At 38.7% G+C, this 12,253-nt stretch overlaps 1 protein-coding gene across 2 annotated transcripts in view; it reads left to right on the top strand.

Moving 5' to 3' along the window:
- The window catches only part of NMT2 (N-myristoyltransferase 2), a 38,850-nt gene that overhangs the window by 24,495 nt on the left and 2,102 nt on the right, over positions 1 to 12,253 (top strand). Inside the window, exons 7-11 of one of the 2 annotated variants that reach the window (XM_064444689.1) lie at positions 143 to 313; positions 1,485 to 1,593; positions 5,254 to 5,424; positions 8,382 to 8,549; positions 10,590 to 11,085. In XM_064444689.1, coding sequence (XP_064300759.1) covers positions 143 to 313; positions 1,485 to 1,593; positions 5,254 to 5,424; positions 8,382 to 8,549; positions 10,590 to 10,709 — 739 coding nt within the window. In that variant the 3' untranslated portion in view covers positions 10,710 to 11,085. Of the gene's footprint in view, positions 1 to 142; positions 314 to 1,484; positions 1,594 to 5,253; positions 5,425 to 8,381; positions 8,550 to 10,589; positions 11,086 to 12,253 lie in introns of those variants that run through there. The other variant, XM_064444688.1, reaches the window with a different exon arrangement.

Genomic DNA, 12,253 nt, shown 5'->3' with positions numbered 1-12,253 from the left:
TTTGTTGCAGACGTACTTTGTCAGAGGCCAATTTATTTCTACCTCAACTTCTGCTGTCACAACATGGAAAACTATAATTATGCAAATGAAAATATGCAATGTGCAACTCTCTTTAACATTTCACTATTTATTTTCCTTTTAGTGTGAAGAAAATGGTAGAAATCAATTTTTTATGTGTCCATAAGAAACTGAGATCTAAACGGGTAGCACCTGTACTGATTCGGGAAATAACCAGAAGAGTAAACCTGGAAGGGATTTTTCAGGCTGTTTACACTGCTGGAGTGGTACTCCCCAAACCTGTGGCCACTTGCAGGTAACCTAGCTGATGTTCATAATAGTATTGGTTCCTACAGCAGTCATTTTAAAGAACATTTTATATAATTGGCTAGAAAATAAAAGCATAAAATTCAAAGAAATTAAATGTTGTGGCCTTGACTAACCTGAAGGCCTGAGTGTTTGTCATGGTGGGTTTTTTTGCTTGCTTTTTCTTCTTTTTTTTTCCTTTTTTCCCCTTTCCTCCCAGTACCTTGGATAAAACAGCTTCTCAGCCTAAAATCTGATTTTGCATTTGTTTATCCTACCTTAAATAGACTAATGGATGTTTCTGTTGACCTTCTTGTGGAAGCCATGCTAGCAATGGCAGCATTGTATACCTGTGTTTTTCAAGTGTCCTGCTTCCCTGCTGGGACACTTCCTTGTTGACCTGGTTGCTTGCCAAAGATGGCAGAGCATTTCTGGGAATTGTATGATTTGCTTTTTTGAAATACTTTCATCTTTCGTGGAGAAAGGAGGACTTGATTGGCACTTGATAAAGATGGGAAAACAGTCATGTGAGAAGAGTTGTATGTAAAGAAGTATATCAAGTATAATTTAATTTGCTTGGAATGTATTTTACTTCGACTAGGTAAAGTTCAGTTCAAGCCATATGAGTTCATCTGTCTATCCTTCTGGAGGGCAGGGTACTTTATGATTTGAAATTGTGTTTGTACTTATCAACAGTAAAGATCCTGTAAGTTTCTGTAAGGAAGGATGGGAAGAAAAAAAAAGCCATGCTGTGTTACAATAACTAGGGATATTCTGTGGCGCAATGGTCTCCTAGCAAGAGGAGATCTCTTTCAACAAACTACTTAGACTTGAGCAGAGGGTCCTGTCTGTACGAGAAAATTAATGTTTTCATGTAAGTATGGTGAGATTCTCAGGGCTATGGCAAGTCCTAAAATGTTTAGCCTTGTGGTTAGTAATTTTGTGATAAAAAGTATTTGCTTAGATGCAAAATATGGTGATAGCAGGCCTGTTTAAAAGCCATTTCTTGGACATAGCTTTTGCTTATCTTTTGTTGCTCAAGCTTCTTACAGACATAGTACAGGCTTGCTTAGAAACAAATTTGGAGAAGAGAAGGAGCAATGCGAGAAAGTAGAGAAATGGATGCAAGTAAAGCTGACACTTAAAATACTATGTAATCTCATTATTAATTTTATTTCCAGGTATTGGCATCGATCACTGAATCCCAGAAAATTGGTGGAGGTGAAATTTTCACATTTGAGTAGAAACATGACTCTACAAAGAACAATGAAGCTCTACAGACTTCCTGATGTAAGCAGTATGGCTTCTAGAGAATCCCCACAGTTATTGTGACGCCCAAAATAACCTTCCATCTGTCTCTGACAGCTCAGGCTTTTCTGTGGAATGGCAGTGTGTGCAGGACATTTAAAAAAAAAAACAAAAAGGCAAAAAACCCAACCAACTAACCAACCAACCAAACAAAATCTCTAGTTGATGAAAAAAAGCCATAAGGGCTGTATTAAACAGAAGGGACTGTTGCAGGAAATGTAGATCTGTATATGGAGAAAATATAAATTTTGACCTAAATGCCTTAAACAAATGAAAGAACCCAAAATCTTGACTTCATAAACATGTGGGATTGAGCTGAAGATGGATAAAACTATTCTGGGTATGATTGATCTGATAAAAGATTATTGGAACAGAAAATTAACAGTTCATGTATTAAAATTCTCAGAGGTCCATCAGAAAGCTGGCTGAGTACAGTAGCATTGTTGATTCCACTCTAACTCACAGCTTTTTCTGTCCTGTCAGAGAATGTTCTTCTGCAATGAGCAGGCTCAGCAAAAGCCACCTCAGTATTTGTGTACTCTTTATTTGCATAGTCTAGCAAAAAAAAAAAAAAAAAAAGAGTGTTCTGGCATGGCTAGGTTAGTTAAAAATATTATTTTCTCAGGTTTGCAGTTAATAGGCTGACAAAAAGTCTTAGGATGCATTTCCATGACAGGGGAAGTCACTGTGAGTGGTCTGAAATGTACTATTAAAAAAATCTCATTGCTGTAATTAATAGCCTATAGAAGCTAGTCTAAGCCTTACAGCGGAAAACAATTCCTTTGCTTGCAAAAGCTACCTTTCGATTTGGAGGGACTGCAAAATATCCTTTACCTGTACCATATCAGTAAACCTTTTTTTGTTTAAACAAACCCTCCCTTTTGGTTAAAAAAATATATTTTTTTTAATCTCACTCGTAGTACTTTGTAATGATTTAATTGACTTTGGAGAATTGTGTCTGTTAGTTATATTTAGCTTGATGCTGCAGGTTCTCTTACTACTTAAATATTTGAGTAATACACTAAGCACTCTTTGTTATAAAGCACGTGCCATGGTTTGATCTGAACTCCTGCTGCTGTCAGAGAGACTCTGCATGCTGCCTGTGCCTGCACATGCAGATTCTCCCTTGCGTGCAGGGGAGCAGTTTTCAGAGCTTAAGAATTAATAACCAAATTAATTAGGTTTTAATCTTGGAGAACTAAATATAGCTTCCATCAAATGTTGAAGACATTTTTAATGATCTAAAAAAGTGCGGTAGACAATTTCAAATATAGGTTTTGGTGGCAACTTTAGTACTGCTTCTCATGGAAACAATACAGGAAAATAATAGTTTAAAGAATAAGGATCTTACAGTACAAAAAGCGTAACTAAGAGAGTCATTAGAAACAAAAGCAGTTGTACCCTGATCATCTTCCTTTATCATAAAACCCAGATTTCAACAGAAAAATAAATTATGGAAAACAAAGAATACATAATATTTCATTTATAAAATATAGCTAAGGCAAACATAGTGTACAGAGAAGTGCAAATAGAAAACAGGTGCTTTTGAAAATCAGGTTTTAAGACTACGTGATATAGGAGTCCATATGCCTCAGCTGTTTGTTTTTAGATTGGACTTGGGAGATTCTTCCATGGAAAACAAAGATTTAATCTTTGTGCTAATGTTTTCTCTTTAGATCTTGTGCTTTGGGGGTTTTTGGAGGTTTTTTCCTAAGAAAGGGTTTAAGTGCTGTTGAGGAATTTTATCCTCTGTTTCAGGCTGTTACCATAAACAGTGCTGTCACACAAATCTGTTAATTCAGGCCACGCCATCCTGTCCCTCAGGACCAAACACTGTTTCTTCCATTTTAACCTGTTTTCTTAGCGTCCTTGGAATTTTATTCCCACTGGGAGCCCATCTCCCTTTAGGAGGAATTAATCATTCCTAAATCACTGGAAAAGTCCGAATTTAAAAAAAAAAACAACTTTATTTTTTGTATCTATATGTACAAGCACAAACACAGCCTTTGGTGAGGGTGATATTTATTAATTACAGTATTATTTCTGAAAACCTTGTTAAAGTGTTTAATCTCTTGAGCAAGGCGTTTTCTGAATGAGGTAAATTTTGGCTGATTTTAGTATAAGAAGAGGAGCATGTTTGTATGTCTTTTCCTGACTGATTGATATCCTGAGCCAGGATACTTGCATGAGTATATGCCCAGTGCAGCTTGATATGTGGAGCAGAGAAACAAATTTTAGCCCAGTTCTGTACACTTCCCATCACTTCTGGGGCTGCAAATAATAAGTTACTGGTGGCCGTTCAGAGCATTGCTGGGGGATGAAGATGTTCCAGCCCAGCTGCTTTTCCTCCTATCCTGCTCCAGTGTGTGGCTTTATAAGAGGGACGAAATCTTGGAGGGAGCAGAAATTAATCTTTCATATTATAGTTCATAAAGAGGTTATGAATGAAATATGGCATAGGAAGTGTCATGTTGCTGAGTCAGGTGAATACTCTTACAGATTCAGGACGTTTAAAAATCTAGATGATGTGCTGTTGTGGAGGCAAACCATAGTCCTGGGCTGCTCAGGAAAGCAGGAAAGCTAAAATGTAATACACAAGACAGAGCTGTGGCAAAACATGCCTTGGTTTTTCATCTGGCTGCTGACTCCCAGAGCATGTGAATAAATACCTCCCCCAGAATAATGCCTTTTGAGCAGAGCGTAATCAGCTGCACTAATTTCAGGCTTCCAGTAATCAAGTCTCTACCTGGCTGCTCCTGCAATTGACTTTGCTATGATTAATGTGATACGTGCCCAAGGATGTAGCTCAGATGGATGAAGCAGGATAAATGAGCTCTGTAAAGAGCAAGCCTTAGCCTCCCTAAAAGGAAATATTCAGGAAAGCTAACAAAAGCTGGGAGAAAACTTTAATCATCTTTGCTTGTTTAAACATTAATTGCATAGTACTAGAAAGCAATTTTTTCCTCTTCTGCTGCTTGAAGTCAAATAAATAACATTATTTGTTAAAATACTGTAGGTTTTGCATTTCAGGCAGCTGTAAGTTACGAGAAGCTTTCCTGTTACCAGAACAGCAGTTGTGCCTGTATAGAAAGTTGAGTTAGCAAGCGAGTTTGCAGTGTTAAGAATAGGTGGAATTTTTTTGTTAAATAATTTCTGATTGAACCTTATCAGCTGACTTTGGTTTATAACTTGGCTGTAATTCTCATAAGTTTGAATCGCAAGTGTTCATGTCTTCAGATTAACTTCAGATATGCAAGTTGCTTTATGTTTTGTTTCTCTGTCTGGGCCCTAGGTAGTTTAGAAGAAGATAAGAAATAAAGACTGACCTAAAAAAAAAATGCTAAATGCATGAAGTCTAGGCTGTTGGTAGTAGTATCTCTTTCTCTGGAGAAATGAAGTTGTTTCAATAATGAAATATAAATATCGTAGTACCCCAGACTGTCTCAATAATTAGAAGAGAGGGAATTCTGATTGAAAGCCGTTTGTAAAATAGCATAATGAATTAGGTGGCTGGGGTAAAGTAGGCTAATAATGAATGCATTATAGCAAGTGGAGTGATTCTGCAACCTACTTTCAGCCTTTGCTGTGCATGCAGTTTTCCTTTCAACACTGTAACATTTATATTTCTTTTGTTACATCAAGGCCACAAAGACTTCAGGTCTGAGACCAATGGAACAAAAAGATACTAAAGCAGTACAAGAATTAATCAACACTTACTTGAAACAGTTTAATCTTGCTCCTGTGATGGATGAAGAAGAGGTAGCCCATTGGTTCCTGCCTCGGGATCATATTATTGACACTTACGTAGTAGAGGTAAAACATGCCCTAACTACTTCATGAATGTATATGTGAATGTCACTTACAAAAGTTGATATCAGCATCCAGTTTTTGAAATGTGGACAGTATGAAAACCATGTGCTATAGCTAGAATTTGATATCATGACTCCAAGCTTTGTTCTTTGTATTACATTCTGTTAACGAGAAGATGTTTGCTTGTGATAAACTGCAATGCTCTTACAACAGGATATCTTAAAGAAGTATTTCAAAATCTCAAAATATCCCTATCTTGGAAATATTACAGCGAAGAACCTTGCACATTTTAAAAACAACCTTTCCACCTGCATTCCTCCATTTGTTTTTTTCCATGGAGATATGACATGATTATAAGCAGTGGTCTTCAAATTTCCTTTTCTAAAAAAAAGGAAGAATGATACAATGACTGAGATAAGGATTTGTTTGAATTCAGTGTCATTCTCACAGAATCATAGAATCCCAGGTTGGAAGGGACCTCAGGGATCATCTAGTCCAACCTCTCTACGAAGAGCACAGTCTAGACAAGATGGCCCAGCACCCTGTCCAGGTGACTCTTGAAGGTGTCCAATGTGGTCAAATCAACCACTTCCCTGGGGAGATTATTCCAATGGTTGACTGTCCTCACTGTGAAAAATTTTCCTTTGCCATAGTCCAGTTCAAAGGTCTTTATTTTTAAGACCAATTTTAGGGACAGCTGCTGCGGGTATTATGTTTTTTGATGGTCTACTTCAGTAAAATATATTTTTACAAGTAAAAGAGTGTGTCTGTATATATATGTGCCCCCTGCTCTAGGTGTCCCTGCTCAAGCAGGAGGGTTAGACAAGATAATCTCCAGAGGTCCCTTCCAACTCCTACCGTTCTGTGATTCTGTGTGATATATATGTGTATCTATTTATATATGTGTGTGTGTGTGTATGTGTATATATACATATTTATGCACAAGTATATGTAAAATAGAGAAGTAAAAGTTAACGTCCCTTGGCGCTGTTGTGAGCTTCTGTCAGCTAGTTCAATTATCTTGAAAATTATAATCTTTGTCCACTAACAAGATGGAAAGCATCATCTGTTCCTACCACTTACTCTTCTCTCCCCACCCTAGCACCCCCACCCTCCAACCTGTTGGTCACAACGCTCTTGCAAAATAAGCAGTGCAGGAATAGATTAGCATTTGGACTAGAAATCTCCAAGACATGGTTGGAATAGCTGTGGTAAAGCTCGTGGAGAAAGATATGCTCTTCCCTTTGAGTCCATGCTAAATGAGTTGTAGGTATCGTATCTATATAGTGTATTACTTTGTTTAAAGTGATAAGGTTGTTTGAAAGTGATCAGCACTAACACCCTTAAACTAACCAGCTCCTCACAGAAGCTGCAGGTTGTGAAGCTCAGTGTTCCTACACTGTGCAAGAGTCTCAGCTGAATTTAGAAACTTACTGCTGCTGGAGATGAGAGGTCCTGCTCATTGGTTGTCATTGTCCAAGCTTAGCTTTCTGCTTACTCTGTAGTGGGTCTTGTGCTCGACGGACTCTTCCATGGTCTAATTTAATTAATTGTCCCTCCTTTCTCCACCTCCTCTCCTTCTCCCCTCCCTTCTCCCTGGGTTGGTTTTTGGCTTTGTTGGTGAATTGAAGCCTACAGAAGAGTCCACAAGCACCAGGATCATCATGACTGTGCCACTGACAGTGCCATTTTAACTGAACAGCACGGTCTTCATTGCTTGTTTTACATTGTCTCTTGAACTAGTTTTTTACTATACAAAATGTAGGTTTGTTAGTGCCTAAAATCTTTTTAAGACCTGTGTGATCTGGAGAAGTTAGTGTCAGATTTTTAAGTAATCTTTGTAACATGCAGAGCTAAAACCTCAAAATACAAATTCCTGAATTAATATTTTCATGGTCCTTACTGATTTTAGTGAGTGACTTAATAACTTTTCTGTTGTTTGTTGTTAGTTTATCTCTACTACAGAATCTGTACCTGCTGTAAGACAATAGCTTTTTTGCATGCAATGTGTTCAACTCTCTTATTTTTTACTGTAGAAGTACTATCAGTTTAAGGATCCATGTGAGGTCCTTCACTGAGCTCAAAATAGCGGGCACCAGTCATTCAAAAATAAAGCAAGCAAGCAAGAACAAGCATTTGTGTGTCTCCTTTGCCTTATCTTCTTGGAGATATCAGGAGACCCAATCTGAATAGGAGTGAAAATCTGGGTCGTTCTTTTGTGCTCAGCATGTCAGTCACAACCCGTGTAATAATTATTTCCCATTTCCTACTAATCTACATCCTTGAAGAGGGTTAAACTTCATTAGGTGTGTGAAACATTAAGAAAGTTTATGTAGGGTACTTTACATTTCTGTATAAGTACCTTTTTTGATGACTACTGGTCCTATTAGAATTTCAATGTGATTTAGCACTGTTGTCTAGCAAATGGATTGTGCTTGTTGATTAATAATCACTAGAGCTGATTTAAATACACTCTGTATACCAGCACAGTATATTTTTTCTGTTTTTAGAAAGTTGAGAAAATTATTCCTCAATGTGAACTTCATCAGATTTTTAAAACATTCTTTTAAAAATAAATTCAACTGGAAAACATTTTCTATACTTTTTTTGGAAGTGTGCTTTGTTAGCTTGGTTTATAGCAGGCTAAGTCTGGGAAACAAAGGGAAGTGCTTTGACAATTGGTTGTCAAAATGTTATTGGTGTAATAGACTAGAAAAACCTAAATGTTTGTTTCCTTTTCTGAAGTGACCTTTCAGCCTTCAGTTTCTTATTGATGTATAGATACATTCTTGGCAATAATTCAATTTCTTCAAATCTTAGCCAAGATTACCTGTTCTACCATAATACTTAACAGCGTGTAAAACTGTGCTGCATGTATTACTTTCTGTAGAACTGCCATGTTAGACTAACCAATAACTGAGTGGTTACTTCTTATTAATTGACTTTGTTTTTTCCTGTAGGGCTCAAATGGTATTTTAACAGACTTCCTGAGTTTCTACACATTACCTTCAACAGTGATGCACCATCCTGTTCATAAAAGCCTCAAAGCTGCCTATTCCTTTTACAATATTCATACAGAGACCCCTCTCTTGGACTTAATGAATGATGCACTCATTATAGCTAAATTGGTAAGTATTGAGGGGTTTTTTTCTGCTTCTTTCACAAAAATATTCTTAGGAGTGGTGGCAAAGCAAGAATGGCAGCAATTTATCCATGCCATTGCATTCTGTTTTCTTTTACTGTCTACAGCACAGACTGCAGTTGATGAGACATATACTATATATATATTAAAATACAAAACATTATGCTTGTTTTTCCTTTTTACTTTGAGCAATGCTAGGGAATGACAAGTGCATGAAGCTCAAGTGTTTGTAATAGCTTGAAGTGTGTAAACATCCAAGAGCATGCTGATGACTATTTTCGCTAAGTACCAGAAGAATGGAAAGTATCACTAAAATAGTTTCCCCCAGAGATGAGTTACTAAGTTCTATTAAATAATATATTTTTTTTGTCTAAACTATTTTTTGTTTCTACAAAATGTAAAACTTTATTTGTGGAAGCTTCCTCATTTCATATTGTTACTAACTGCTGCCTGTAAAGCTCTGTAGATGATGTCATGTAGCTTTTAAGAACACCTTCGTGCATGGAATAATACTGATAGTTGGTTTAGTTGAATGGAAGGGAAGATACTATAAATGAAGTTTTTAAACATAAGAACTCTAAGAGTTTAGTGCTGTCTGATGGAAGACTAACACTCAGCCCTTCATTATCAGGGTTTCATGGAAGTGCAGTGCAAACAGCAATGACAATATGGAGCTGTGCAGGTGATGCACATCCCAGCACTCTGAATGAATTCTCAGAGACCCGTTTAGCCCTGGCCATACATGGCAGGGCACAGGCTTCATCCAGTCCACATTATGTATTCTAGCAATTATTCCCAACATGCTCCAGAGCACAGTCATGTTTCCTGCTCCTCGGGCTTGAAGCTTGCCCCTGCTAGCTGAGTGCTGCTGCCACACTGCTTGTGGTATTTCCCCTACGAGATGAGCACTCAATGCAAGCAAATGCTAGCAGTGCTCTAGCTGACCATGTTCAGAGCAATCTGCGCTGCACATGGCATGGGGATTTCTGTGTTGATCCTGTATGAAGCCAGTGATGGTCTGTAAGGCTGTATCTGTTCAGACCTCAAGCTGCAAAGAAAGCAGCCGCATAGTCTTCAACTTGTCTGTCTCAGCCATGTTTGTGTAGTGCTGCAGCTAAGCTGATATCTGTGACATGAACTGCTTGCTGAGGCTTATTGACCTCAAAGCAGTATTGAGTTGAATAACTATTTGGCAAGGAAAACTCCTGGAGAGTCATGGGAAATACAGAACCCCATTATTTGGGCTCTAGAATAATACCAAAGGAAGTTCAGAGACAGACTCTGAAAAGTATTAAGATATAGGAAGATAGGAAGGGTGGCTAGTATGATTTTCAGAAATGGCTAAAAATACTAGTACTATTTATTCTTAAAAGTCAACATGGAAAAAGGAATAAAGGTTGGTCTCCGTTTGGAGTGTGGCATAGGGAGCTGAGTGGCTCACCATTCACTAGGCCACGGATGGAACTGGTAAGGAATCAATTACATGGTCTATCCGCAAGGCTTTGCACCTTCCCGTGTCTACACTTCTTTCTGAATGTGATGTGTGATTCTTTTATTTTAAATGGATCACCATATAGTTAGAATACTGGGATTTAGACACCTGTGGATTACCAGAGTATATGCTGGGCCTGTCTGCATCATTAGATGCTTAATTACATTTGCAGATCTGGCACTTGGACTGTAGGTGAGGAGAGCTGAAGCCAGGGAAGAGAAATTGTAAATGCATTCCCATTCACAGCTTTTTGTTTACAAATGTACTGGGTCTGGCTGGGATGGAGTTAACTTTCTTCCTAGCAGCCCGTATGGTGCTCTGCTTTGTATATATGACTAAAACAGGGCTGGTAACACACCGGTGTTTTGGCTATTGCTAAAAAGTGCTTGCACAGGCTCAAGAATTTATTTCTTTCAGCCCCAGCAAGTAGGCTGAGGGTGGGCAAGAAGTTGGAAGGGGACACAGCAGGGACAGCTGACCCCAACTGACCGAAGGGATATCCCATACCATATGATGTTGTGCTCCACAATAAAGGCTGAAGGAAAGGAGGAGGAAGGCGAGGATGCTCCTGGTTACGGCATTTATCTTCCCAAACAACCATTATGCATGCCGAGACCTTGCTTTCCAGGAAGTGGTTTGACATCTGCCTGCTGATGGGAAGTAGTTACTGAACTCCTCTTTTTGCTTTGCTTGTGCATGCAGCTTTTGCTGTCTCTGTTAAACTGTTGTTATTTTGATTCACATGTCATCTTGCCTTACTTCTATTTTCTCCCCATCCCAAGGGAGAGGAGCGAGCGAAAGGCTGGGTGGGTGTTTGTCTCTCAGGTGAGACAACCCACTAGTCATTTCTGTACTTTTACTCCCAAAGGATGCATTTTGAGGTACAAATTCAACTCATCAAGTTACTTTCAGGGTTTGCATGTCAGTTTAATGTTTATTTTTATCTTCATATTACACTGTATAAAATTAGCTTAGAACTAAGTTTAGTAAAATCTTGGCAATTATAAGACAAAATGCCTGACCTCTGTCATGGTTTAGCCCCAAACAGCCACTCGCTCACTCCCATGGGGGAAAGAATGGGGGATGGGATGGGGGAAAGAGTCAGAAGGGAAAAGTGAGAAAACTTGTGGGTTGAGATAAAGACAGCTTATTAGGTAAAGCAAAACAGTCATAGTAATAATGATAATAACAACAATAATAATATAATGAAAAGGAATAGCAAAAGCCATGCACACAAGCAAAGCAAAACAAGGAATCCATTCACTCCTTCCCATGGGCAGGCAGGTGTTCAGCCATCTCCAGGAAAGCAGGGCTCCATCACACGTAACGGTTACTTGGGAAGACAAATGCCATCACTCTGAATGTCCCCCCCTTCCTTCTTCCCCCACCTTTATATACTGAGCATGACGTCATATGCTATGGAATATCCCATTGGTCAGTTTGGATCAGCTGTCCTGCTTGTGCCCCCTCCCGTCCCAGCTTCTGTGCCCCTGGCAGAGCATGGGAAGCTAGAAAATCCCTGACTAGTATAGGCACTACTCTAGGGACACTTAACCGCTACTCAACAACTAAAACATCAATCCACCATCAGCACTACTCTCATACCAAATCCAAAACACAGCATTATACCAGCTACAGTGAAGAAAATTTACTCTATCCCAACCAAAAACCAGGACAACCTCCAAAGCAAAACCCCAGATTTGGAGTTATGCACTTAGGTTCCATGCATTCTGCATGGAGAGAGTGGGATTTTACAGCAGGATAATTCCCCCCAAAACCCTGCATATTTTCTTGTTGAAGCTGACACTAGGTTTCTAGATCTAAACAGGAGAGAGCTTATAAACAGGGAAGAAGTTAACTTCTGAGTCTGCTCCAATGATCTGTAGAGCAGCTGCCTCTCAGGAGATATTAACCTGAACCTAATCTGCTAACGTTTAGGTACTGCATTAAAACTCCATCTGTAGACTTGATCATTTATTTGAATTTTGGGTGCTTAATTGCAGAGCTTCATTAGTGTGTCTGTACCTGCAGTGTGTCTCTATTCTGCCCCACTTCCTGCCTTCTGAGATTTCTGTTACTATCTATTACTAACCTGGAATATTTCCGAATTTACTTCTTTAGATGCCAAGTGTCAAATCCTTGCCACCTCATTTGTCTTGTTTCTGTGTGTTTTTCACAGCACATTTAACTGAGCATAG

The sequence above is a fragment of the Phalacrocorax carbo genome, chromosome 2, assembly GCF_963921805.1.
Source record: "Phalacrocorax carbo chromosome 2, bPhaCar2.1, whole genome shotgun sequence".
Lineage (NCBI taxonomy): Eukaryota > Metazoa > Chordata > Aves > Suliformes > Phalacrocoracidae > Phalacrocorax > Phalacrocorax carbo.
Note: the sequence above shows the minus strand (reverse complement) of the source record. Positions and strands in the feature narration are given on the sequence as shown.